The 24,595-nt window shown below is 36.8% G+C and overlaps 2 protein-coding genes across 3 annotated transcripts in view; both read left to right on the forward strand.

Moving 5' to 3' along the window:
• Nucleotides 1–14,709, forward strand: part of sned1 (sushi, nidogen and EGF-like domains 1) — a 35,359-nt gene extending 20,650 nt beyond the window's left edge. For both annotated transcript variants that reach the window (XM_059340594.1, XM_059340595.1), the window contains exons 18-32: nucleotides 953–1,066; nucleotides 1,173–1,289; nucleotides 1,412–1,528; nucleotides 1,647–1,934; nucleotides 2,998–3,181; nucleotides 3,970–4,082; nucleotides 4,739–5,017; nucleotides 5,995–6,115; nucleotides 6,221–6,303; nucleotides 7,947–8,045; nucleotides 8,356–8,472; nucleotides 13,486–13,573; nucleotides 13,713–13,792; nucleotides 13,891–13,918; nucleotides 14,036–14,709. In XM_059340594.1, coding sequence (XP_059196577.1) covers nucleotides 953–1,066; nucleotides 1,173–1,289; nucleotides 1,412–1,528; nucleotides 1,647–1,934; nucleotides 2,998–3,181; nucleotides 3,970–4,082; nucleotides 4,739–5,017; nucleotides 5,995–6,115; nucleotides 6,221–6,303; nucleotides 7,947–8,045; nucleotides 8,356–8,472; nucleotides 13,486–13,573; nucleotides 13,713–13,792; nucleotides 13,891–13,916 — 1,826 coding nt within the window. In that variant the 3' untranslated portion in view covers nucleotides 13,917–13,918; nucleotides 14,036–14,709. The remainder of the gene's footprint in view (nucleotides 1–952; nucleotides 1,067–1,172; nucleotides 1,290–1,411; nucleotides 1,529–1,646; nucleotides 1,935–2,997; nucleotides 3,182–3,969; nucleotides 4,083–4,738; nucleotides 5,018–5,994; nucleotides 6,116–6,220; nucleotides 6,304–7,946; nucleotides 8,046–8,355; nucleotides 8,473–13,485; nucleotides 13,574–13,712; nucleotides 13,793–13,890; nucleotides 13,919–14,035) is intronic.
• Nucleotides 14,710–17,938: 3,229 nt separating this feature from the next.
• The window catches only part of ryk (receptor like tyrosine kinase), a 52,957-nt gene continuing 46,300 nt past the window's right edge, over nucleotides 17,939–24,595 (forward strand). Inside the window, 2 exon segments of the mRNA XM_059341581.1 lie at nucleotides 17,939–18,327; nucleotides 18,330–18,564. Of these exon segments, the coding sequence (XP_059197564.1) occupies nucleotides 18,289–18,327; nucleotides 18,330–18,564 (274 nt within the window). The 5' untranslated portion in view covers nucleotides 17,939–18,288.

The raw sequence follows: 24,595 nt of genomic DNA on the forward strand, positions 1-24,595 counted from the left end.
AATAATGCTAACACCACTTAGCTACCTAATGTTATAGCAGAGCTGAGTAGGAACTGTTTATATCTTGCGGTTCAAGCTCACTTCTGTGCCATGATACGGTTGATACGGTTGATGGGTAGAGTAGAAATTGTTCTGACATGAAAAACTGCCCACAACAAGGTCTGTGGATTATTTTGAGTAACCTGTTCATGACTTCTGGAAAGAGGCATTGCTATTGAGTCTTAATATATTGGTGCTATGAGCACTACAAGCGTGTCATCTAGTTCCATTGTATTGAAAGGGAAGTAGACATCTCTGCGAATGATACCTCCAACACTCGGCAACTCACAACCAAACAATCTAGATCAGGGGTAGACAACCTGAGGCTCCGAAGCCACATGTGGCTCTTCAGGCCATTTGCATTGGTTCTCTGTGGCTGTGACAACAAAATTATACGAAATGAAACAGTTATTTCTTTACATTTCAATCTTCATTTTATCATTGTCAAAGTCAAATTTATTTCTATAGTGCACTTACAGACGGCTGAGCCGCACCAAAGTTGGTGTAGGGCCAAAGCAATTTGTATTCTTCTTCAGTTGTTAAAATGTTTCACTTATAAATGACATTATAAAAATGTTTTAACATTTTAGTCAACTAAAACTAAAAGTTTTGAGTTGCTGACAAAATCATATTAAGAAATGCTCATTATGACCTATTAGTGATGCTGGTAGGCTAATTTAGACTTGGTAGGCTGTTTTATCTTCACTGTAAGGCTGAAAATAAGGTTTTGGCTCTATTTTATCTCTTTTTTTGGCCAATAGTGGCTCTTTTGTTAGTAAAGGTTGCTGACCCCTGATCTAGATTGATAAACAGCACTACATTTAAAAGGAAACATATTTAGTGTCTTTAAATTCTTAAATTTAGTGCACTTGCACACATATGTAGCTCCTATATGTGTTTCATCTCCTTTAAGATATCAATGAATGCCTGGCGGACCCCTGCAAGAATGGGGGTACATGTGAGGACCAGCCTGGTTCCTACCTGTGTCATTGTTCTCAAGGCTACAAAGGCCAGAACTGTGAATTAGGTACAGTGTTAATTAAACATGTTTTGTTGCTTTTAAAGCTGAGACATTTGAACAAACAGATTATACAGGACAGCAATCTAATTCTACTGTGAATATCTGTGTGCAGAGCAGGACGGGTGTGAGTCCAACCCCTGTCTGAATGGAGGTGTGTGTCGGGGTTACAGACCCCGGAGTTACTTGTGTGTATGCAAAGAAGGCTTCTTTGGGGACCAGTGCCAGATGTGTAAGTCCTTTGCACTGCCCCACAAGCCTGTTTTATTGATTTACAAAGTTAAATTACACAACCTGCACTCAGTTGTGATGTGAACGGCATTGTGCTAACTGCTTGACTTTGTCACCCCCAAGTGGAGAACCCATGTGTACTGCAACCTTGTGGAAACCGTGGACAATGCAGGAGTGACAAGAGAGGGAACTACAACTGTGTTTGCAGAGCTGGACACACAGGCAAAGACTGTGAGAAAGGTCAGTAAGAGTCACACCAAATCAATGATTTGTCAGCCCATCATTCTCTGTATTGCAAAGACAACTCTGTAATTATTTAATGTATGAATTTGACATGTAAGGTTGCCACTGTTCCCAGACCTGTTGCCCCCTTCTGGTCTTCATGTTCTGCGTGTGGAGGAGAACGAGGTGGAGCTGCGCTGGGACGAGCCGGAGCCCTCACACAGCCTGATCAGTGGTTTCCTTGTCACTTACGGTCCCCCGGGTTGGAGCAAACCCAAAACTGACTTGCTGGAAAGGCAGCAGTCCAGCCACGTCATGCGCGGGCTGGTGCCTGGACTACTCTACAACATCTCCACCTTCTCCATCAAACGCAACACCAACAGTGACGACCACAGCCAGCCTGCCACCGCACTAATACGCACCAGTGAGCACACTCTTTAATGCTGTAGTAGTAAGAAAGATACAGAATCCCTGAGAGGCAATTGAGAAAAAAAGTTCTAAGTGTTGTTGTAATAATCATTTTGGCCACAGGAGGCTGAAGTGCACCACAACCTTATGTTAGGACAAAAAGCATACATTTATTTCCTTCAAAGTGACTTTTAATATCTCGAAACACAAGGGCTTGTGGCCCAAATGAGTATTACAACAATAAACAAAAAGTTCATTTATAAAAACAGACAAGACTTGATCATTCTCAAAATGAATAAACAAACACTAATTTGATTGGTATTCCTTTGTATTTCCTTTGTGCACTATAAAAAACATAATATTACAGAGAAAAACATTGAGATTGCTTATCAAAATAACCCAACGTGATTGATTGGGTTGTTTACAACAGCAATGGATGTGCAGGATGCTCAGAATAGAGCCCAGCCAATATGGGATTTTTAAGACAAATACTAATTTTAGAGCAGAAAAATTCACAAATATGGCTGTTGATGTTGTGATTTTTTTTTTTTTGCTGAATTGAAAATAGACCTTTTTTTATGTAGATTAGACCAAATATGAACAGATATGATCATTTTTAATGATACAGTCTGAACTGGAACATCATTTAGTAAAATAAATGACAACAGCGGTATCTGTTTTTGCAAATTGACTCTTTACACACTCCTGAGAAGAAAGAATTACCCAGAGAAAACCTTTTTTTCACCTGTTTTTACATGTGGAGAAAAAAAAGGAAAAATTATCCTGGCGAAACATTTTTCCCCACCTGTTTCACGGATACAAGAATTTAAGGAACTTAAATTATCCAAATTATGCAGGCAAAACCTATTTTTCACCTGTTCTTCAGACATGAAAACTATTTGGATCAGACTCAGGAATGGATCACCAGATTTATTTGTCTCACTTGCCTCTCAGGAGTTCTGGAAAGGGTTTCTATCTGCATAGTCGCATGGGTTTGTTTGCACATGTGCATGCTTGCATTCATTTTCATGTGTGTGTATGTGTGTGTGTGTGTGTGTGTGTGTGTGTTTCTGTGCTAGGACCTCGGCGGGTGGAGCAGCTGCAGGTGGTCAATGTGTCCTCCTCTCAGGTTTGGCTGAGCTGGCTGGTTCAGGCAGCTCGTCATGCAGCAGTCAGCAGGGTGCTTGTATCTCTGCTGCCTTCAGATGGCAGTGAGGCTCACACTGCTGTGCTCAACACAAGCACCACTGAGCATACCTTCAGGTCAGGTTCTGCACTGTGTTAAAAAAGAACATTGACAACACAGAATTTCAGTTTATTTTACAGACCTGCAGTATCCTATGTGTCCACTAAATGGTGCTGAAGTGCTGCGCTTTGAATGGCTTTGTATAGCTTTCAACCACTAGAGGGCACTATTTTATTACTATTTTGAGGCTTCTAACAATTCTATGAGAATTATTAGGCTGCTTTGTTTGCTGTCCTGCAATTTTTTGTGTGCCTCTTTCTCAGTGGTGGAATGTAACTAAGTACATTTACTCAAGTACTGTACCTTAATATATTTTGAGGTATGTGTGCTTTATTGAGTATTTATAGTTTATGTAACTTTATACTTCTACTCCACTACATTGTGAGGCAAATATTGTACTTTTCACTCCACTTCATTTAGCCGACAGCTTTAGTTGCTTTTCAGGTCAAGATTTAACATAAAAACATGATACATTTTAAGTGATTAGATTACTTCTTTTTTTTTTTTATTAAACCACATAACAGTATATTCAGTAGTGAAAATTATTCCTATTCCATTAATAAATTAAAAACGCTTTTGTAATTGCACCAATAATAATAATCCTATAATATATTTGGAATATATATAACAATCTGAGTGGGTCCATTCTGCATTAGGAGTACTTTGGCTGATACTTTTGTACTTTTACGTCAGTTAGTTTTGAATGCAGGACTTTTACTTGTAGTGGAGTCATTTCACAGTGTGGTACTTTTACTTAAGTAAGGGATCTAAATACTTTTCCACCACTGCTCTTTTTGTTGCTCAGTTCATTACTCCCTGGTCAGATGTACACAGTGGATGTGTTGACTCAAAGTGGAATCAGACCAGATGAGTTTCCATCCACCAGCCACTCAGCTGGACCACTGCAATTCTACACAAGTAGGTTACACATCATCATTCAAAAAGTTATATGAACCATGATAACCCCTCTGCTGGGGCTGCCGGATTAGATGTATTAGCATTATTTCTCGTTTAAGAATTACAATCGGCACATCACCACAGAATTCATAAATTGGATGTCAAAAATGTGTTATTACATTTTATTTATTGTGAAAATAAAATGCTCTTATTATACGTTTTTTATTTAGCCAACACAGTTGTGTGAGTAGTAGTGAGCTAAAAATAAATAAATAAATAAATAACCTTCATTTTATGTGTTTCCTTCACCCCATCTCACAAAAATACAAACATCACAAACAGAGAACATATTTTGTTATTGAGGACATTATATCACCCTTAATCTAACCAGCAACAGAAGCCTATTCATGGTCAGTTCAAAGCTAGCATGAATTACTGACATAAATGAACTTTTCTATGATATTCTAAGGTTTTTATGTACAAACTGATGTTTGTTTCAGTTATATTAACAAAAGTGATGTCAGTTAGATCTGGTTAGAGCTTTGAAATAATGAATCATCCGTTTTTGCTCACTCCATTTGAACCTTTCTTACCCCCAGGTGTGCATAAACTACATAAGAACACTTTTCACGCTATCCATGTAACAATCTAACCATCTACATGTGTTTTTCCCTCAGGGCCTCTTCCCCCACAGAACCTCTCTCTGTCACATGTGACCACTAACTCAGCACTGATCACCTGGAGCCGCCACCCGAGAAGCATCCCAGATGGCTTTGTGGTCAACGTGACCCGAGGCTTGAACACCAGGAGTCGCTTCCTGCCCAATGGGAAATTAGGATCGTATACCCTGCGTGAACTGACGCCAGGGCAGCACTACTATGTGGCTCTCACATCCGTCAAAAGCACCAAGCAGGAACAGGTCCACAGCATACCTCAACACTTAGCCTTCACTACCTGTGAGTGTCTGTGTCTGAGAGAAAATGTTCATTTCAGTATCATGACTGCTTTTCATGTTACCGTGGAAGGTTGCTTTTGAATTTTGTCTCCTGTGTTGACAATGTTGGTGCCATGTCCCGGGCGCAGTAATGTGCTGCCCACTGCTCCTTGCATGATGTGTTCACTTGTGTGTAAAAAAGGATGGGTTAAATGCAGAGGTTGAATTTCCCCATTGTGGGATTAATAAAGTAATCTTCTTCTTCTTCTTCTTCTAATGTCCCGCTTTTTATTTGAAGTGGACACTGCCCAAAAGGCATCCGTAGTATTCTCTCAATTTACAATTTGCCTTCATTGAATCTATCCAGTGGTGGAAAAAGCATTCAGATCCTTTACTTAAGTAAAAGTACTAATACCTCACTGTGAAATTACTCCACTACAAGTAAAAGCCCTGCGTTCAAAACGTTTACTTAAGTAAAAGTACAAAATTAGCAGCATCAAAATGTACTTAAAGTTTCAAAAGTAAAAATATTCACTATGCAGAACGGCCCCACACAGATTGTTTTATGCTCTAAATATATTATTAGATTGTTATTGTTGGTGCATTTATGTAAGCAGCATTTTACTCCTGTCATTGTAGGGCTTATTTGAACTATTTACTATACTTTATGTGGTTTCATTTATAAACATGCGTAATCACTTTAAATGTATCATGTTTTTAGGTTAAATCTCGACCTGAAAAGTAATTAAAGCTGTCAGCTAAAAGTAGTGGAGTAAAAAGTACAATATTTACCTCTAAAATGTGTTGAAGTAGAAGTATAAAGTTACAAATGTGGAAATACTCAAGTAAAGTAAAAGTACCTCAAAATTGTACTTAAGTACAGTACTTGAATAAATGTACTTAGTTACATTCCACCACTGAATCTATCTAATGTCATATGATTACATACAGTATAATTACATTTTATAACAGATTCTGCATATATGTCCTTTTACACAGTGCCAATGGGGGCAAGATCAGGGAGAAGAGAGAGGCCTCAGGTCGGGCGAACACCTCCCCCATCTCAGCCTCAGGACCTTGGAGGCACAGCAGAAACAGAGAATTCAGAGGAATTGCCAAGGTACGTGTTTATGACAGACTTATAACATATACAGCAGTGACTTTGTTTCCATCTGGTCATTTAACTGTAGATGCTAAATAGTTTGCATTGTGTTCTATGTCGCAGATACACAGAACTCATTGACAGAAGGGGAAAGATAACAGCCAAGTTCACCCACTTGCCACGAAAAGGCATTCGGCATCGTACTAGTAAGTAAATGCAGTCACTGCTAACACTGTCGGACAATGTTTCTAAAACATTTCATGTGTTATGTACTATGGAAGCCCATTTCTGCCAGTGTGATTTGAAATCAGTCTCAAAATAGTGACATTTGAGATGGTGTCTCATTAATTTAATATACAGTACCAGTCAAAAGTATGGACACACCTTCTCCAATGTTTTTTTTTCTTTATTTTTATTAATTTAAAAAATATATGTAAATTAATACTGAAGGCATCAAAACTATGGAAGAACACATATGAACTTATGTAGTAAACAGAAAAGAGTCAAACAAACCAGAATATGTTTTACATTTTAGATTCTTCGAGGTATCCACCTTTTGGTTTGATGACGGCTTTATATTTAAATATTAAATATATTCTGGACATTTTTGTTTACTACATAGTCCCATATGTGTTCTTTCATAGTCTCGATGTCTTAAATATGAATCCACAATGTAGAAAATAATATGAAAATAAAGAAAATCTATTGAATGAGAAGGTGTGTCCAAACTTTTGACTGGTACTGTGAGTCATTCATTATTTGCGGATACTATTTACAGTATTTCGGGATATAAAGTAATCATTTGGGGATATTAAGTAATTGATTTGAAAAAAAAAATCACATTATTTTGAGATGCTAATTCATTTTTTTGGAAAAGTTTCTAAATACTTTGTCATTATTTTTGAGAAACTTTGATGATTTTTAAAACTAAGTCATTATTTTACGATATTTCATTATTATTTTTAAAATTTGTCATTACTCTGAGTCATTAATATAACATACTCCATCATTATTTTTGAGATACTCAGTTTGCATTTAGATGACTTACAGGATCTTTTTTTCCATCACAAGGCTAAGTCTAATTTTTTTCCATAATATACAGTATTTGCAACAAAAAGTGATGCTGCCATGTTGACATAACTCCCCAGTAAAGTCATTCACTCTGCTTTTAAAGCCGGATCACTTCAGCCGGACATTATTGCATGCTCTGACATCTATTAAACTAACATCCCACACTAACATATTGAACCAGTTCTGGTTTGCTCAGGATGTCTAAACAATGAAAGAGAATCTTATTTGCTTATCTTGATACAGATGGAATAACTTAGGCCATAGTCCTGTAACCATATGGCTCAAACCAATGGGCTGTCTGAATGAAATATAGGTGGTCCTCTAATATAAACTGCACACTCTGCAATCACACAAACAGACCCACATTATCTGACACTGCTTTATCTAGCAGCTTTTTATAAACCCAGAATAAACTTATTTGTCTCTTTTCATAGAATAATTTCCCTGTAGTGGGGTTTCCCTTCTTTTTTATTCATGTAATGCTTCCCAGTGCAGAGGTTTATAGCCTATAGCCTGAACAGAAAAACTGTTTTACAGATGTTATCATGTGCTCTAGAGACTCAGCTTCCTTTCTAGGGTTGTTCTGCCCCTTTAATGATGTTACACCCATGATGTCATAATATGATTTTGACCATTTATTTAAGTTTCAGTGCTCCAGCCTGAGGAATGTACACCAAACCAAAAATTTAAGTGTCTTACTATGACGTCTATATTTTGCTGTCATGCATTTTGTCTTTTTTTCAGTTGATTCATGACAGGAAATGTTTTTGCCTTGCAGAACCCGACCCACCAATTAAATTAGAGAAGATGGAAGAAACAACAAACAAAATCAGCCTTGCACTAGAGATTCAAGAAGAGGGTTTAAGAACGAAGCCTGGTAGGTGTTTTGGTGGCACATCTGCCTTTGTAATTGATCCCAGCTGAGATGAATGTCCTGTTGGACAAAAGGGCTACTTATTAGTCTTTGGATGTGTAATTTTGTGTGTTTTCCACGAGTTGTGATTGAAATATCAGCAGGGATGCTGACCTTGAAAGACAGGATGTTGCATTCAGGAAAGCAGATTGGTAAAAAAAAAAGATGGAGGAAGTGGTGTAACAGCTGTAGATAATGTGGAGTAGTGCGCCTGAAACTTGAGCTCCAGACTCATTCTGTACTGTGGATGTTGATGGCAGCTGTTGTCTTTTAGATTTGCCACAGGACTGCCGCAGTCTGCCCTGCCTGAACGGGGGTACATGTTCGAGTGGAGGCGACTCCTACATCTGCGACTGCGCAGCAGGGTTCAAGGGCAGACAGTGTGAACTGTGTAAGTTTATGTTTCCTCTCCACACACACACACACACACACACACACACACACACACACGGGCTGGGTCCAGTGAGAGTGGGCTCGTTTTGTGTCAGATGTACTGTATAGTTATTTGTTCATGTTTTAGGACTTTGAACAAATAGTTAAAACACAACAACAATTTTGTCTTAAACATTTGATTCAAGTTGATCAATAAAGTCAGTAATATCCAGTGGTGGAAAAAGTATTCAGATCCATTACTTAAGTAAAAGTACTAACACCACACTGTGAAATTACTCCACTACAAGTAAAAGTCCTGCATTCAAAACTTACTGAAGTAAAAGTACAAAAGTATCAGCATCAAAATGTACTTGAAGTATCAAAAGTAAAAGTACTCGTTATGCAGAGTGGAGTCACTCAGATTGTTTTATATATTCTAAATATATTACAAGATTATTATTATTATTGATGCATTTATGTAAGCAGTGTCTTATTTTGAAAAGATAGGGCTAGAGGTTTATTTTTTTGTGTGTGTCATCATTTAAATTTCTCATGTTTTTTATGTTTAATCGCGACTTGAAAAGTAACTAAAGCTGTCAGCTAAATGTAGTGGAGTAAAAAGGACAATATTTACCTCTAAAATGTAGTGGAGTAGAAGTAAAAAGTTACATAAAATGGAAATATTCAAGTAAAGTACAAGTACCTCAAAATTGTACTTAAGTACAGTACTTGAGTAAATGTACTTAGTTACATTCCACCACTGGTAATATCCATGTACTGTACATATACTGTACTGCTAAATGAGATATCCATTTTTTATTTAGGGAAAATTGACTGATCATTGAACCCTGAGGTCACACACGCAGAAAAACAAATGACAAAAACTGCAACAATGCAAGAAAAACAATTAAAGCAATTAAAACAACATGAATGGCAGAATGATGCAGCAGTAAAACAGTGAAAGAACATAATAACAAGACATACAACAATAAAAATATAAAATGTCAATAAAATATTGATCAAATTATATAAAAGATATATAGCAGTAACAAAAACAAAGATGTGGGCAAGCAATAAATACAAACTGTCTACAGATCAGTTACTGTACAGCAATCAGACATTTCAAATGTTTCTATACTTGCTGTGCTTTGTCTCATTTGTTAGGAGTGAAAAATCTGAATGCTAATTTTCTAATCTCAGTATTGCTCTGAGGTATTGTAGGGAATATAATTCCTTGTGAACGTGTATATTGACTGGTGGATTACATTTTAGAGGTGAAGTGAAGTACAGGCATAATGTGTCGAGGATTGGCTTATAAATAAAAAAGAGGCAATGTCTTTTCCTTCAAACACTGAGAGAAGACCATCCGAGATTCTGATATAGTTTACGATGATCTATCCCCAGTAATAAAACATAAGGCACTGTGGTAAACTGTATCCAGTGATTTCAGTGTGGATGAGGCTGCATGTATGTATATTATATCAACTCAATCTAAAACATAAACTAAAACTCGAAAATACAGTAACAAGTGGACATGTAGGAACCAGATTCTCTGATGCTGTCTGAAATGTAAATAAAACAGAATGTGATAATTTGATCGTTCTTTGTGGCATATATTCAATTGAAAACTGCTCAAAGACATTTTAATTTATGTTCAAACTGCCTGTTAATATTAACTCTGAATATGATGCATTCTGTTCTTATGTATGTTTTACACAGCATCCAGACTTTTATGGAATCTAGGTTGTACATGGAACAATCATAGAGTAGCTTTACAGATCACAGGAATAACACTTTGATTTCCAGGTAGATTTTTTTTATCTTACAATTTAAAAAATGATTAAATTACATTATAACCCATTTAGATATATAGCTTTTACACGGTCGCCCATAAAGTTGGAATCATTTTGTTTTCAGACACAATCCTCTGTTAATTGTGGTTTCATTGTCATTGTGATATGGTTGGAAGAGATTGATTGATAAAGTTTTGAGAAGATATAAACTATCTGTCAAAAATGAATCACATTAGATAAGAAAAGATAAGATATGACTTTATTTATTCTGCAGTGGGGGAATTTAGTTGTCACAGCAGCTCAAGATACAGACACAGATATGGAAAACAGAATAAAGAATATAGAAAAAAAGACATCTACATGCATCCTATACACATTATATACATACATTTCTGCTATTTGTGTTTGTTTGTTTCCTGAAATTACTTTGCATTTTACAGATATTGCACATTTTAATTTAATGGAAAGAGGTAAAAAAACATTTTATTCCAACGTTATGGGCAACCATGTACATTACCAAAAGGACATTTCTATCCTCTAAGGTAACAAGTGTTTTGTTTTGTTTTTACACTGCACAAAAAATACAATTGCATCAAAATTATTGTTGTTGCTAATCCCAGACTTTGAAAAATAATTTTAAACTATGGTGGTATTATGTAAACAAGCTTGCATTGAAAAGATTAGGATTCTAAAAATGAATCCATATATGGCTGTTATGATAAGAACTGAGTTTTAAAAATATGTTACAAAAGGGAAAAATATTTCCTCTAACGTAACAACAAAAAATACTTTTTTTTCTTGATATGCTGGACTAGAAACTGTACAGCCCCGCCCCCTAGACAGATTAAATTATGTAACAATTTGATGAATAATATAATACTATTACATAGTGCTTCTTTTTTTTAAAAGCTTATTAAATTGATAGGTAGATACAAGTACAGGATTTACAGTCTTGTCTCTGAGTTCCCGAGGGCTCTGTTTTCTCTCAATGTAACTGTGGCAACTCCAGGCGTGAATTTACAGTCTAACTAGGTTAGATTTGCATGTCATCATGTAAACTGACATAGAGCTCCGTCTATGTTTAGACCTCTGGTTCCTTAAAAGCAGGAAACACGCTCCGCTGACAGTTGACCCCTCTGACATTTCTAAGTGGGCTTGGTTAACGATAAGGCTTCGGGGCACGACTGTACAACATGAATACTGTGTCAAAGAAAAGCACAAAGCACCATATTATTCACACCACTTTACTTTCTTTTTTTTAGAGAGACAGTGTTACATTTATAACTTCTTCTGAATGTTCTGTTTCAGACAACAGTATGTTATCTGTGAACAATATCCGTCTTTGTTATGATTTTACTCTATCTTTGATATGTTCTCTGTCTGTCCTGCGTCTCTTTCTAAGGACTCTTTTATTTTGGCTCAAATAGCTAAAAAAAAAAAAAAAACATCAAATTAGACTGCTTTTCTTCAGGTTAATGAACGAAAGACAACATCATCATTCAAGAAGAAAATTAGATTTTGTCTTTAAAAGAGAAACCTCTAAAATAAGTCAAATCCCTCAACAGTCCATTTTCCCAAATTATTGGGTTTCTGTTACCCAATTATTATATGCTACCAATATAAATGCTACCAATATATGATAAGCTACCAATATAAATGCACAGATAATTTTGACTCCTGAGCATTAGCAAAACATAATTTCTTGCTCAACAGGAATGTATTTATAGAGGTAATTATTCAGATCATCGGTGTATCCCCCTATTTTTTTGAGAACGTTGTTGTCACAAGAGAATATATTGATCTTAATTGAATTATGATTACCTTTCATGTTTATGCAGCCTACAGTAGACCACTCTGTACTGGATACATTGGCTGAAAGATAAATCTCTGTTTTCAAAACTGAATAATTATAAGTAAACAAAAATCAACTGTTATAAATAAGAAAAATCATTGCAGACAATGGATGAACTTTATGGACAATTCGACATACAATCAGTCATTGGTAGCATTAAAGTCTCATAATAAGTGTAGAATAAACTGGCTACCCAAAATACAGACAATCAGACACTCAAGGACAAAAATGTCCAACTGAAACCCATTAAAACCACAATTTTTTGACCCCACAGCCATTATGGCATAAAATCATAGATACATACATAGCTGGCTTTTAATCTAAAGACCTGGGTTCAAAATTGTAAAAAAAAAATCCACCAGATTGAGCCAGTTTGTGATGTTTGTCCTATGGGGCAAAATTATGCTATTTTCCTGCTTTTCCGGCTTTAATCAGGGGTTATTGTTGCTGTATTATGGAGCACTGCAGTGTTTGATACAATGTATCTAGTTTGATATTGTTGCTAATCACAGACATATTCAAAAAAAAATCCCCTCAGAATGTTAATACAGAAACAATAATTTTCTTCATGAAAAATAACAGCAGCATTGTGTAAACAAAGTCACATTTAATAGGTTAAATGCATTAGTAAATTAATCTGGCGATACCAGGCTAGTTTAATATCATATTACTCTTAAATATCTTTGGATTTTTGATTAACAATATATATAATTTTGTATGTATATGTATATAAATCTATAAGTAAGTATATAAGTGTGTTTTTAATTTAATCTTACACTGCACAAGAAAATATAAATGCATCAAAATGTATGTTGTTGCTAATCACAGACATATCCCAGATTACATTTTTTTTTTTTTTAAATCTGTTTTGTTTTTTTAAACAATGGTTGCATTGTGTAAACAAATTTGCATTGAATGGATCAAAATTAAAATAATACTCAATACTAATAATACTAATACATCATATTTTATTGAAGTTTTTGATGCAGAAATGTTTTACTGCCAAGGATACCAGAGAAGCTTTTTTAAGGGTTAAAACAATCTGTTTTTACACACTTACTAGAGAATGTGAAAACAAACCCCTAATCCCCCACCTCAAACAACTTGAAAAACACAGTAATCAGCATGATTTCAGTACTAATGAGCTGCTGATGAAGCTGCGTATGAGGAGACACTGGACATACCCTCGCCCCTCTTGAGTCCTTTTCTTCACCTAAACATCCAGCGTCAGATTGTTTAAACATTCCTTTCCTAAAACCATCCATCAGCTAGAGAGAAGGGCCCAGCTCCATCCCACATGACTCCTAAACCATCCAGCAGACTTTTTTCCTTGCTGACAAATACTTCAAACATTCATACCTCATGTCGTGTGACCTCCTGTTTGCAGTGTGCCAGCGAGTGCCGCACCCCTGCACCCGTCTCTACTCTGAGACCAAGAGCGTGCCTGTCTGGGAGGATGGAGTGTGCCACTACCTGTAAGTCACCTCAGGCACAAATCTCCTAGTCTGGCCCTGCATGCTTATACTCACCATGACATCAATCATCTAAATAGCAAAGGTGAAGAAAAGCAGAGATTATTTGTAACTAATGGATCCATGTTTTTATTCTCCGCAGGTACAAAAGGACGTATAAAGTACAGCAGGATGTTTGTTATCGAGAGATTTGTGAACCGACGACTCCAAAGAAAAGTCAGAGTGAGTTCAAAAAGCTGTCTGAGTAGTTTTGAAGTTTTCTTTTTTTAGCTGATAAACCAATACAATTCTTTTCACGCTGATATTAACTTTCTTAACAGGCAGAAGAATAAACAGGCAACAATAAAGGTTTGGTTTCTTTGATTGTTTGATGTTTCCTCCAATCACATCTATACACTGACTGTAGATCACAAGATTTTCAACAATTATCCTAAAAACAAGTCTTTTTTCCCCTTTTATTTCCAGAGCGCTTGGTTGCTGATGAAAGGACTGTCATCACTGTCATGTGAAAAAACTTACTTCAATTTTGGTGTTTATAATCTACTTGAAGTAACTGATTACGGTCATTTGTTTGTGCTGGGAAACCCTGTCAGAACCCACTGTAACATTTTAGAAAACAGATCATCATTCATCTGAAAATAAGGTTGTGTTTGTTCATTCCTGAAAGCTGTGTTTGCAGCTTTACGCTCCATGAGAGGACTTCAGTTGGTCAAATGAAAAACGGTCCATATCATATATCATTTGTGATATTTGGTGACTGACTTTTCCTACAAACATATGCAAATATCCGCTGTCCTGCACCGGAGACCTTATATACCTCATTTCCATGTCCGTGCTGACACATTAGGAGAGGTTTTTTTTATTTGTGATTCAGCTGCAGGTTTTGTCCCTCAGGGAAATAACTGTAGAGTGATCCGAGTCCCAATCTTTTCCTTATACCCGCCCTCTGATCCCTTTATAAAGACGATGGGAAATGTATGTTTTCTCCACATGCCATACGATCATCTCCTCCTCTGACAATGATGCACAGTGTTTTCTGTGTATAAATATCTCTCTCTGTCTTAGCAGGCATCGCTGCTCGCTATTCTGTAAATAGTGTTTATAGGCCATTTTGTAGGTGAATATTTTAATAATAAAAATGTTAAAATGTTTTCTGCTTCTGTTGTCTTTTTGAGTTTGCATTAAGCATTACATCTTAAAATATAGCTGCAAGCAGTGGTAGAAGAAGTATCCAGATCCATTACTTAAGTAAAAGTACTAATACCACACTGTGAAATTACTCCACGATAAGTAAAAGTCCTGCATTCAAAACTAACTTGTGTAAAAGTATAAAAGTATCATCATCAAAATGTACTTAAAGTATCAAAAGTAAAAGTATTCGTGATGCAGAATGGACCCACTCACTGTTTTATATATTCTAAATATATTATTAGGTTATTTGTATTGATGCATTTATGAAAGCAGTGTTTTAATTTTGGAAAGACAGGACTAATTTTATCTACTTAAAACACTGTTATGAGGTTTAATTTAAAAGAAAAAGTCAAATCACTTTAAATTGATAATGTTTTTATGTTAAATCCCCTCCTGAAAGGTAACTAAAGCTGGCAGTAAAAAAGTACAATATTCGCCTCAAAATGTAGTGAAGCAGAAGTATAAAGTTATATAAAATGGAAATACTCAAAGTACACATACCTCAAAATTGTACTCGAGTACAGTGAGTAAATGTACTTAGTTACATTCCACAACTGGCTGCAAGTGGCAATGAACAGGATCCAAGCATTGAACTCAATGAGCACCATATCAAACTTAAAGACATGGCAGCACCACCTTTGTATCCCTGAGAAGGTGACTTACTGACTTTACCGCCAGGGAGACATGGTTTTACACACCTTCTGACAAGATGAGGAGACACATTCATGAGTTCTTGCAAATTTGATCTATTTTTATATAAATTGATTGACTTATAAAATGAATGATCAAAAGACAAACTCAGGAATGTCTTTGGAAGAATGGTGTTTATGCCTCCAGTATAGTTCTGGAGAACACTTTTATGATGTTATGGAGACTTGTGGTCATCCAAAACCTCACAGAGACACTTGTGTATTGTATAGAATGTGTACATTGCGCCAAAGTTATTTATCAGGATGCAAGGTAATGCAGTGTAGTGTAGTGTATTATAAAGGCTTTAAATAGAAGAAAAAATAGTACTTCTCAATTGTCCACACTTGCATATTGCTTTATTTTATTTTCATTCTTTCTTCAGCAAGGTGGAACATGTGGGTGAAAATTTTTTTGGTTTGACTTGTAAACAAAATAAATGTTGCACCCCAGATAATAAGAAAAAGGGCAGGGCAGTTGATCATTACCTCATCTGTTCAAATCACTGAGGGCTACTGGCTCGACCCCTGAAACCTACACAAACTAAAAAACACACAGAATGCACTTAATTTAATAGCATGTTTACATTTCAAAGCTGATGTTTTACCAGTCTTGTTGGCCTTGTTCTGGAAATGTATCTATAAACACTCAAAAATGAAACACAGAATGCATTTGATGAGTTTTAAGTAGAGGTATCATTAAGAAATATAATGTGCAGAACATTACGGAGAGAGATTAATGGCATGGGTTTACTACTGTGTCTTTATTATGCAAAAATATAGAATAGGTTTGAGAGCAAAACTGTCGTCCCTGCAATCAACAAATGTTTTATGGCAAGTGAAGTAAATTATTCCCCAAACAATTAAATCCCAAAACAATATGCCTTTGAGCACTAAAGCTGAGCTTGCATCTTTATTGGCCAGTCTAGATCAGACCAACAGCTAAGCAGCTCTACAGCAAGCTAAACCTTTGGGAGTTGTACACAAAACTTGTGGATTCGCAAACAAACGTCTTTGATCTGCAATAGAAACTTTTTAATCACAACTGACTTGCAATAGAACATTTTGTGATTGCAGTGCCAATAGGTTTGTTCTCAAATCTAGTTTTTGAGTGCAGTGTGAAAAAATGCATAATAAAAACACATAGGTAAAGGTATAGATTTACATAGTTGCAGAAGTCAGGACCACTCTCCCCCTGAGTTACAGAAACAATTCACTATTTATACATCAGACCTCAGACTTTTTTCTGCTTACAAAAAAACACCATAAACCCAAAGTCCAATATGCTCCTCTGTACCTCTAAAAAGCTGACTTCTCATTATATAGCAGTATTTTCATTATGCATGTTGAGGATAATAATCCCACTTGCTCCCCCATTCACCACTTGTTCCCCAAACGTCCAATTTTTGTGCTGCGTTCAATGAACCTCGGAATGTCCCAAGTTGTACGCGCCTTTCCTCCCCACCCTGCCTATTGGAGTGCTTACGGTCGGATAAGTTTATTGGGGTTGTTTTTGATTGCTTATTAGAACTGGAACCACATTTAAACAATTAATGCATAGCATTTATTGATATTATAAGATGGAAATGGATATGGCGCTATTGCTGATGCACATTATTGACAACTAAGTTAAGGGTTATTTAACATAATTACACAATGAAACTTATAGATGAAAATTTCACAACTTGTTTGGCGTCAGTGCTTACTTTATGTGATCATAAATGGTTATACACTCCTTAACAACCAGCCACCTAAGGTAAAAATCGCCTTCATCCTCAGTTGATCAGATCATGTGATTTTACCCCTTTAAGATCATCACTTCTTTGACAATTTGCCACATTCATAGGCATCAGATAAGAACCCAGCAAAGAAGAGCTAGCGGGAGATTGTTTAGTTATCAGTTTAGTTTATCAGTGTTTTATTGTTGACACTAATATTGGTAACACTTTACTCTAAGGTGTCTACATAAGAGTGACATGAGCGTATCATAAACATGACATGGGATGTGTCATGCACATTAATGACACTTTGAAGTAACATTAATGCTCATGATACTTGTCATGTCATGTTTATGCCACGCTCATGTCACTCTTATGTAGACATCTTCAAAATAAAGTGTTACCATATCTTGCTTAAGTTACAAAGACATGTTCAAAAAATTGCCTAAGTAATATATTTCTCTTAAGTTACATAATTTACACACATTGTTATTACTATGTCAATATCCATCCTTTGTTACATCTTTTTTGAGTGAAATGATCAATAAGTGTCATATGTTACATTTTTGGTGAAGTTTTTTTGTGTTTCCTGCAAAACTTGAAAAATGACATAGGCGATTATTTTAACAGGGTGACGATATGTAGTTTCATATTGTGTAGCAATATTTCCGACAGCACCTAAAGGCAACATTCCACTCCTGTAGTGGGAGCAGTGAGCGCCCCCGCGGCCCCCCTTCCTGCTCCGGGTGAAAACTGAGATAGTGAGAAAAAGCAACGGGAGGAGAGACCATGGAGGGAGAAAGCTGGATGTATTAGCTAGTTTGCTACTTTGGGGCACCCTTTCCTTCTTTCGTTTTTGCCCGCACAAATCAAAACGCCTCTATGGGGCGATATCCGGTGCTTATTTTATGTCCTGGGAAAACGTCGTAAACCGTAAACAGTCAGACATTCAGGACGGTGAGCACAACCCGACGAAAGTTAGCCTGCTCCGGCTAACTTAGCCTGTCTCTGCTAGCGAGAAAGGACAAAAACAGGCTAGTGGAAAAGGAGTTAAGGGGGAAAAGTGGCGCTGCGGCGTAAAGTAACTAGTAATGTTGCCACCCGGGATTAACTTCAGATACGGATGAGAAAGACATTGGCGACTGGGGAACACCGAGAACAACTAGGAGCCAGACGACCACTGCTATGTTAGGGTTGATTCACGGCTCTGGCAGCCCGCCGGAGTCCCGAGGGTGGCCACACTCGGTGCTGTGGAGGCTTGGGGGCTTCTTCTTCCTCCTGCTGCTGGAAGGGGCTGGCTGCCTGGCCAACCCCAGCAACACTTTTGGCGTCAGCAACAACAACAACCACCCTAGTGTCAACATATACATGAGTATTGAGGAGGTGAAGAAGCTTTTGGGTAAGAAGGCCTGCATGTACAGCCAGCTGTCTTCAAACTTTCTGATCAGTTTGTCTCTCTCTGAGTGTGTTGTGGTGCCAGTGTTTCCTTTACATCTGACAGGGTTCATACGGGTGCTTGAAATCCTTGAAAATGCTTGGATTTTAATGTTGAATTTCAAGGTTTTAAAAGTGCTTGGATTTTGGATTAAGTGCTTGTAAATACTTTAAATTCTTACTGCAGTTCTCTTGCAATCTGACTATAGATAACCGCATTTTCAATGGAAAAAAAATATAAACTCTATAGCCTATCTGGAATGAAGACCGCTCCGCCTGCGTCTTCTTGTTTCTGAGATGTTTCTTGTTGCTCTACCCTGTATCTTCTTACTGTAGGGAGTTTTTCAAATTCATAGTGGATGTGAGGGGTCCTGAAGTAGGCCTATTTGTGGGGCTTTCCTCCTAGTTTGGGTAGTGTTTAGTTCCACCAGCTGCAGGTTGATGATTTTTGTGAGCTTACTTTTGCTCCTAGCGCCTAGATTCCCATACCAGTATGTTTTATGAGATTAGCAAACTACTTTTAGTTGTTAAAAGTGTAATACCATTGCTGGTGGTATGGTTAAGTGAAATTACCCCTTTTAGTATCGAAGTACTCATCTAAAACATGCCATTGAAAGGTACTGGAAAAGCTTGAAAATGGACCTTGAAAGTCCTTGAAAAGTGCTTGAATTTGACCACTGAAAAAGTGTAGGAACCCTGATCTGAACTGTAGGCTAGTGAAGTTTTACAGCTCACTCTTGCTGTGTTTAAAGAGCAGCCTCACTGTGTGCAACAGTACATTAAAGTTAATTATAATACATAAAATGGGGAAAAAAAGTCACCTCCACCGTTGTAAACTGTGGATTTGTCTTCAAAACTCTCTAAATATCCCCAAATAAGAATGATAACATAACAGAAGAAAACAACATAACTTATTATTTAGAATTTCTCAAGTTGAGGGTATGTGTAAGATTGACATTTGCCACCACAAAAACAGTAGTCAGCTATGATCTCATACTAATCTTAAATCAGTGCAGTTATTATTATATTTACTACAGGGATGCACAATATGATTTTTTTTCCAACTGATAACTCAATTACCTGCTTCTCATGGCTCATACTGTTACGATAAACAATAACTTCTGTAGTTTGAAAATAAGTTCATAACTTGTAGTTTATGCGCAACTGAGGATAAGAAAGACTTAACTTGTATGACTTAATATTTCAGAGCTCTGGCCTAACAAAGTCTAACTGACAACACTGCTGTTAACACAACAAAAACAAACCGTTCTGACTCTTCAAATGTGCATTTATTTTTTTCTCTTAAAGTACATCCAAAACATTTCACGAACATACTTAAGCTTGTATAGAGCATTTTATAATTAAAATTAAACACTTTGATATAATCTGTCAAATGAAACCTGTAGATTAGGGTACACATATCAATATATCAGCTAATATATATATATATATTTACATGCAGAATTACTGTTACACTCCTATTTATGTAATAACATATAGTCAAAACGGGAACATTTATGCCAATACCAATGTATCTGTGATACCTGTGATATCGGCCAATAAAATCACCTGACCCATATATCAGTTGGGGTCTAGCCACCACCGCCTACTGTATCAGATTGTGTAGACGCTGACCTTTTTAAGTCAATGAAAGCAATTTGGCTTCACATTATCAGCTGTTTGGCTTTAATTTAATTATCGGAACTATATACAAATATATACATTTCCAATTCCAGTACTGAACGGTACTGATATACAGTCTTGGAAAAAAATATTAGACCACCCTTATTTTCTTCAATTTCTTGTTTAAATATATATATATATATATATATATATATATATATATATATATAATAATGATAAAATAGCAGGTGAAAATAATGTCTCAACCTTCATCTGATGCCATCACATATATAATAGACACCTGCACGGTAGTTGAGCTGTTGCTGTAAATATTAGCATGATCGTAAAGATAAAAAGTCAGCTTGACAAAAACTGTACATATCATTTTGTACAGTGTTGGCTCATCAGTAGATAGTGCTTAATATTCCCTCACCTAAGAGAGCCAAAAGTTCCATAATTAAGAAAACAGGCCTGGAGCCTGACGCAGCTTCACAGCTGTTGAGTGTTTCAACGCTGGGCTGCATCAACAAAGGTATGCTGATGTGTCACCAGGAAGTGAGTAATCCATACATTTAAAACCACAACCAGAATGGGATATTTGTGGTTGAGTGTCAGTTTTCGATTATAGAAAGTGAGCTGCAGGGAGGAAAGTTAGACATTTGTGTTTGAGCAATGTTGTATGCAGAGACAAGAAAAATCACTAGAGCTGCAGAATATCCAGAATGCATTGTTTTTATTGGCCAGTTTGGCCTTTCTAAGTGTAGGTGTCCTTGTTACGTTGCCTCTAATGGTGTCTGTGGAGGCTAATATCCTTTAAGATCGAGCCAGTGCATGGATTGCTGCTAAATTTTTAATTTGGGGTTTACTGAAGATGTGTTGAGGGTGCAGTTTGGAACTAGTCATTTACCATGTGGGTGCCACTTTACAGTCTAATGAACGGGTAGAAGTGCTAGTGTGTAATGTCTTTGTGGAGGGAGGAAGCTGATGTTGCAGCTTCTCAAACAGACTAATGTGCTGCTGTGAATTAAGTGTATCATCATCTTGTTGGCATCAGCGTTTTTGGATCAGATGTGATCCAGTATATCTGCAGTTCTGAGTGTCCAGGTTTAGAAAAAGGAAGTTGTGTTGGCTGACCTCCTCATGCTTCATATGCAGAGTTATTCAGTGCTGCCAACGTGTTACTATGTTTAGACCGGCGTTTCTCAACCTGGAGTCTGTGCATCCTCAGGGGTCTTTGAGGGGGGCCCAGGGGGTCCCCAGAAAAATGGGGAATACAATAGGTTCTTTTAACAATTTAATTCACTGCACAAGTTATCCAAGTGTAAGTAAGAGTCATAAGTAAGAGTCTTTTTGTTCCCCTGCTAATCATTAGAAAACTACAAGTCCCACAATGCAACAAGAAGCACCTAAGTAAAAGAGTGATCGGCAAAGCGACTTCATGTATAAAAAGTAGTGACTGCAGTAAAATGTTCCCTGTCAGTGTTTTACTATATGATATATTTGCATTAATATTACTGCTGCATTAATGTGTACAGTATGTCACATTTTATAGCTGTAAATGTTTATTATTTGCTCATTCCTCTAAATATTGTTGGGTAGTTTAAAGTAAAGCAATACATCATATTTCATGTAATCATCTGTTTGTAGCATGGCTGTCATATGAGAACCACATGAATCTAAAGAGTCACCTTTTCATTATGTGGGCTCAAACAATATCTTTTGACATATGGACATGACCACGATAAGTGTAGGGCGCTAATAGGTTTCAGTTTCTCCACGGTTATCTCCTCAAATCTTCTCAGATGGAGGTCCCATATGGAGGTTCCTGAAGCAAAATCTTATCAAATGTTGTCCGGACACGATATGCATCAATTTAAGGGTCCTTGGCATTAAAAAGATTGAGAACCACTGGTTTAGACCTTGTTTGAACTCAGTCTTAGGCTTCATATTGATGCAGATTCATGTCAAATTTACCAGATCTTGTGATTCTTTAAATTATGGAAACTGGATGAGTTTGGTGTCTGGCACTTTGGCAAAAGCATTAACCTGTCACTCACTGTTCTGTTAGAAAAAACAAAAACATTCCAGCTCCTTTTCTGCTCTATAATCTGACTGGTGTTGGAGCGTAGGCTGACTCTGTCCCTTTTGGTTCCTCTGGTTCTCCATCACGCTGTAGTTAATCCTCTGCTGCCAGACGAGGGCCTCTCTTGTGGTTTGCCTGAAACCTTTTTCTGGTCGTGTGGAGGAATCTCTTAATGTTTGACAACTACGAGTGGGGAGCTAAAAGTATGTGTGGACAAAAAACTTCCATGATGCAGTGGCAAACTGTAGGAAAAAATATGTCGGATGGAGGTGAAACTGGCATCAACTTCACATTGGTGATATTCTGCTGGAAAGTCTCATGTAGTGATCCAACATTTGCCTTTGTTTTGAAACCAGCAGCAAGGATCAGACTCATAAACTAACTTAATTGATTAGACATAATGAATTAAAATATTGTAGAGCCATATGTTTTCTGTTGCCTTGGCATATACCGTAAAAAAAAAATATATTTAATTTGATTTCCTCCAGGTTTTTCTGATATCAGTGTTGGTCCCAAATTCGGGATGCTTTCAAAAGTGCACCATTTTTCAGTGTGTCAAGCTGATACCAGCCCTGTATGCACACATGCTCTGACATACTGTACATGCCCACGACTTCCTGTAGAGACAAAAGGAATGTAATCTTCTACATTTTTTCTCTGGACCACAGAGGGCTTGTGTCTGTTAACGTTGTTGGGAATTTCTGGAGAAGCTTGTATTTAACGTATAGCATCCAGAGCACCAGACATCCCTTTTTCCAAGGGTACGGTAGGGTACTGGACTGACTTTACTGCTGCGACATGACACACAAAAATATTAATGGAAGCCATAGTATATTTGGGCAGGTTTAGATTTGAACTGAACTAATCGCTTAAGCGATTTCCTTAATTTTGCGGGATTGGCGATCGGCCGATTCTTTTACGTCAAACCGATCTTATCCCAACTTTGTTGCTAAATTTAGCAACCTTTCAGAACCTCTTAGCAACTATTTTTCAAGAAAGTGACTGGAGACAAATCCAGCGACTCCTTCTTACTCTTCTTAACGAGTTTGTTAGCGGCAGTTAGCTACAGTTAGCTCTGTAGTGGTACAGTGTGTATGTGCTGCTGCTGCTGGAGGTGTTCACTTAGCAATCTCTGTTTGTTTACAACAAAAACTGGACACTCTGCACAGTTAGCGATGCTGGTAAAATCACGATTGCTATGTTTATGATCAGCAGAGACTGTGATCAGTCTGCATAATTAGCCATGCTGCTTTCAGCTGCTGACGTTGTGCACAGTTAGTGACGGTGAAAACCAAACGTCACCTCCAGAGTCTCAAAATGCCTCTGGGGGCTAACTTTTCCCGCCGTGGAAAATCCTCTCCTCCGTTTGTTTCTTCTTCTACAGTTTGGCATCTAGTCCGCCACACTGTATCATCAAATGCTACGCTGCCCCTGTGCGGAAGGCACCAGTAATACATTTTTTTTTCTTCCAGATATGATGAACTATTCAATTTTTGTATGATTTAATGACTATTCGAATATTCGAAAATTGATGCCCATCCCTAGTTGTATGTATGTTGTACTATAACGAAACCAAAAACTCAGGACACTTTATTTATGGTTGCAGTTCTTTTGTTAGTTTGTCTTGTAAATTGTTTATTTATTTTATGTTCAATATTTTATTAACTACCTCAGACATTTTGATTTCCTTTATTTGTTAAAGAAAAATACTGCTATATTATTGTTTTTCAATAAAATAAGATTCAAACATTGAAGGTGTATGCTATGAGTTATAAAAAAATCGTGAATCGGCAGGTCAGGCTTTTTAAAAATTGGTGATCGGCCAGAAAATTGCAATTGGTGCACCCCGAATTTGAACCATGTGTTTTCTTGATTTATTAAGACAGCAACATGTGTGTGGTTTGTGCCCAAGCTTGTAGTTTAGTGCATAATAATTTGAGATTGATAATATAGCATAGGATTGGTTAGAACCTTAAGAAAAGGTGCCTCATGCTAGAAGACTTGAAGCACCCCACAATGTAATACTTTCCTGAAATATACAATTGTATATATACAAAAAATCATAACAATTGTAATTTAATTTTTATAAAAAGAAAAAAGAAATGTAATAACTTGACTTATAATGAAAAAATATGTGCCGACTGATATTGTAATAACAATTTTACTGATAACATAATAAGGAATGTTTAACATTTTCAGATCGGTCATTTTATTTAATACTCATGGATACATGGAGATTGACTCAACTGTTAATGAATTTAAAATTCCCTCTGGTCTAATGGATGATCAT

Source organism: Centropristis striata, chromosome 9 (genome assembly GCF_030273125.1).
Source record: "Centropristis striata isolate RG_2023a ecotype Rhode Island chromosome 9, C.striata_1.0, whole genome shotgun sequence".
Lineage (NCBI taxonomy): Eukaryota > Metazoa > Chordata > Actinopteri > Perciformes > Serranidae > Centropristis > Centropristis striata.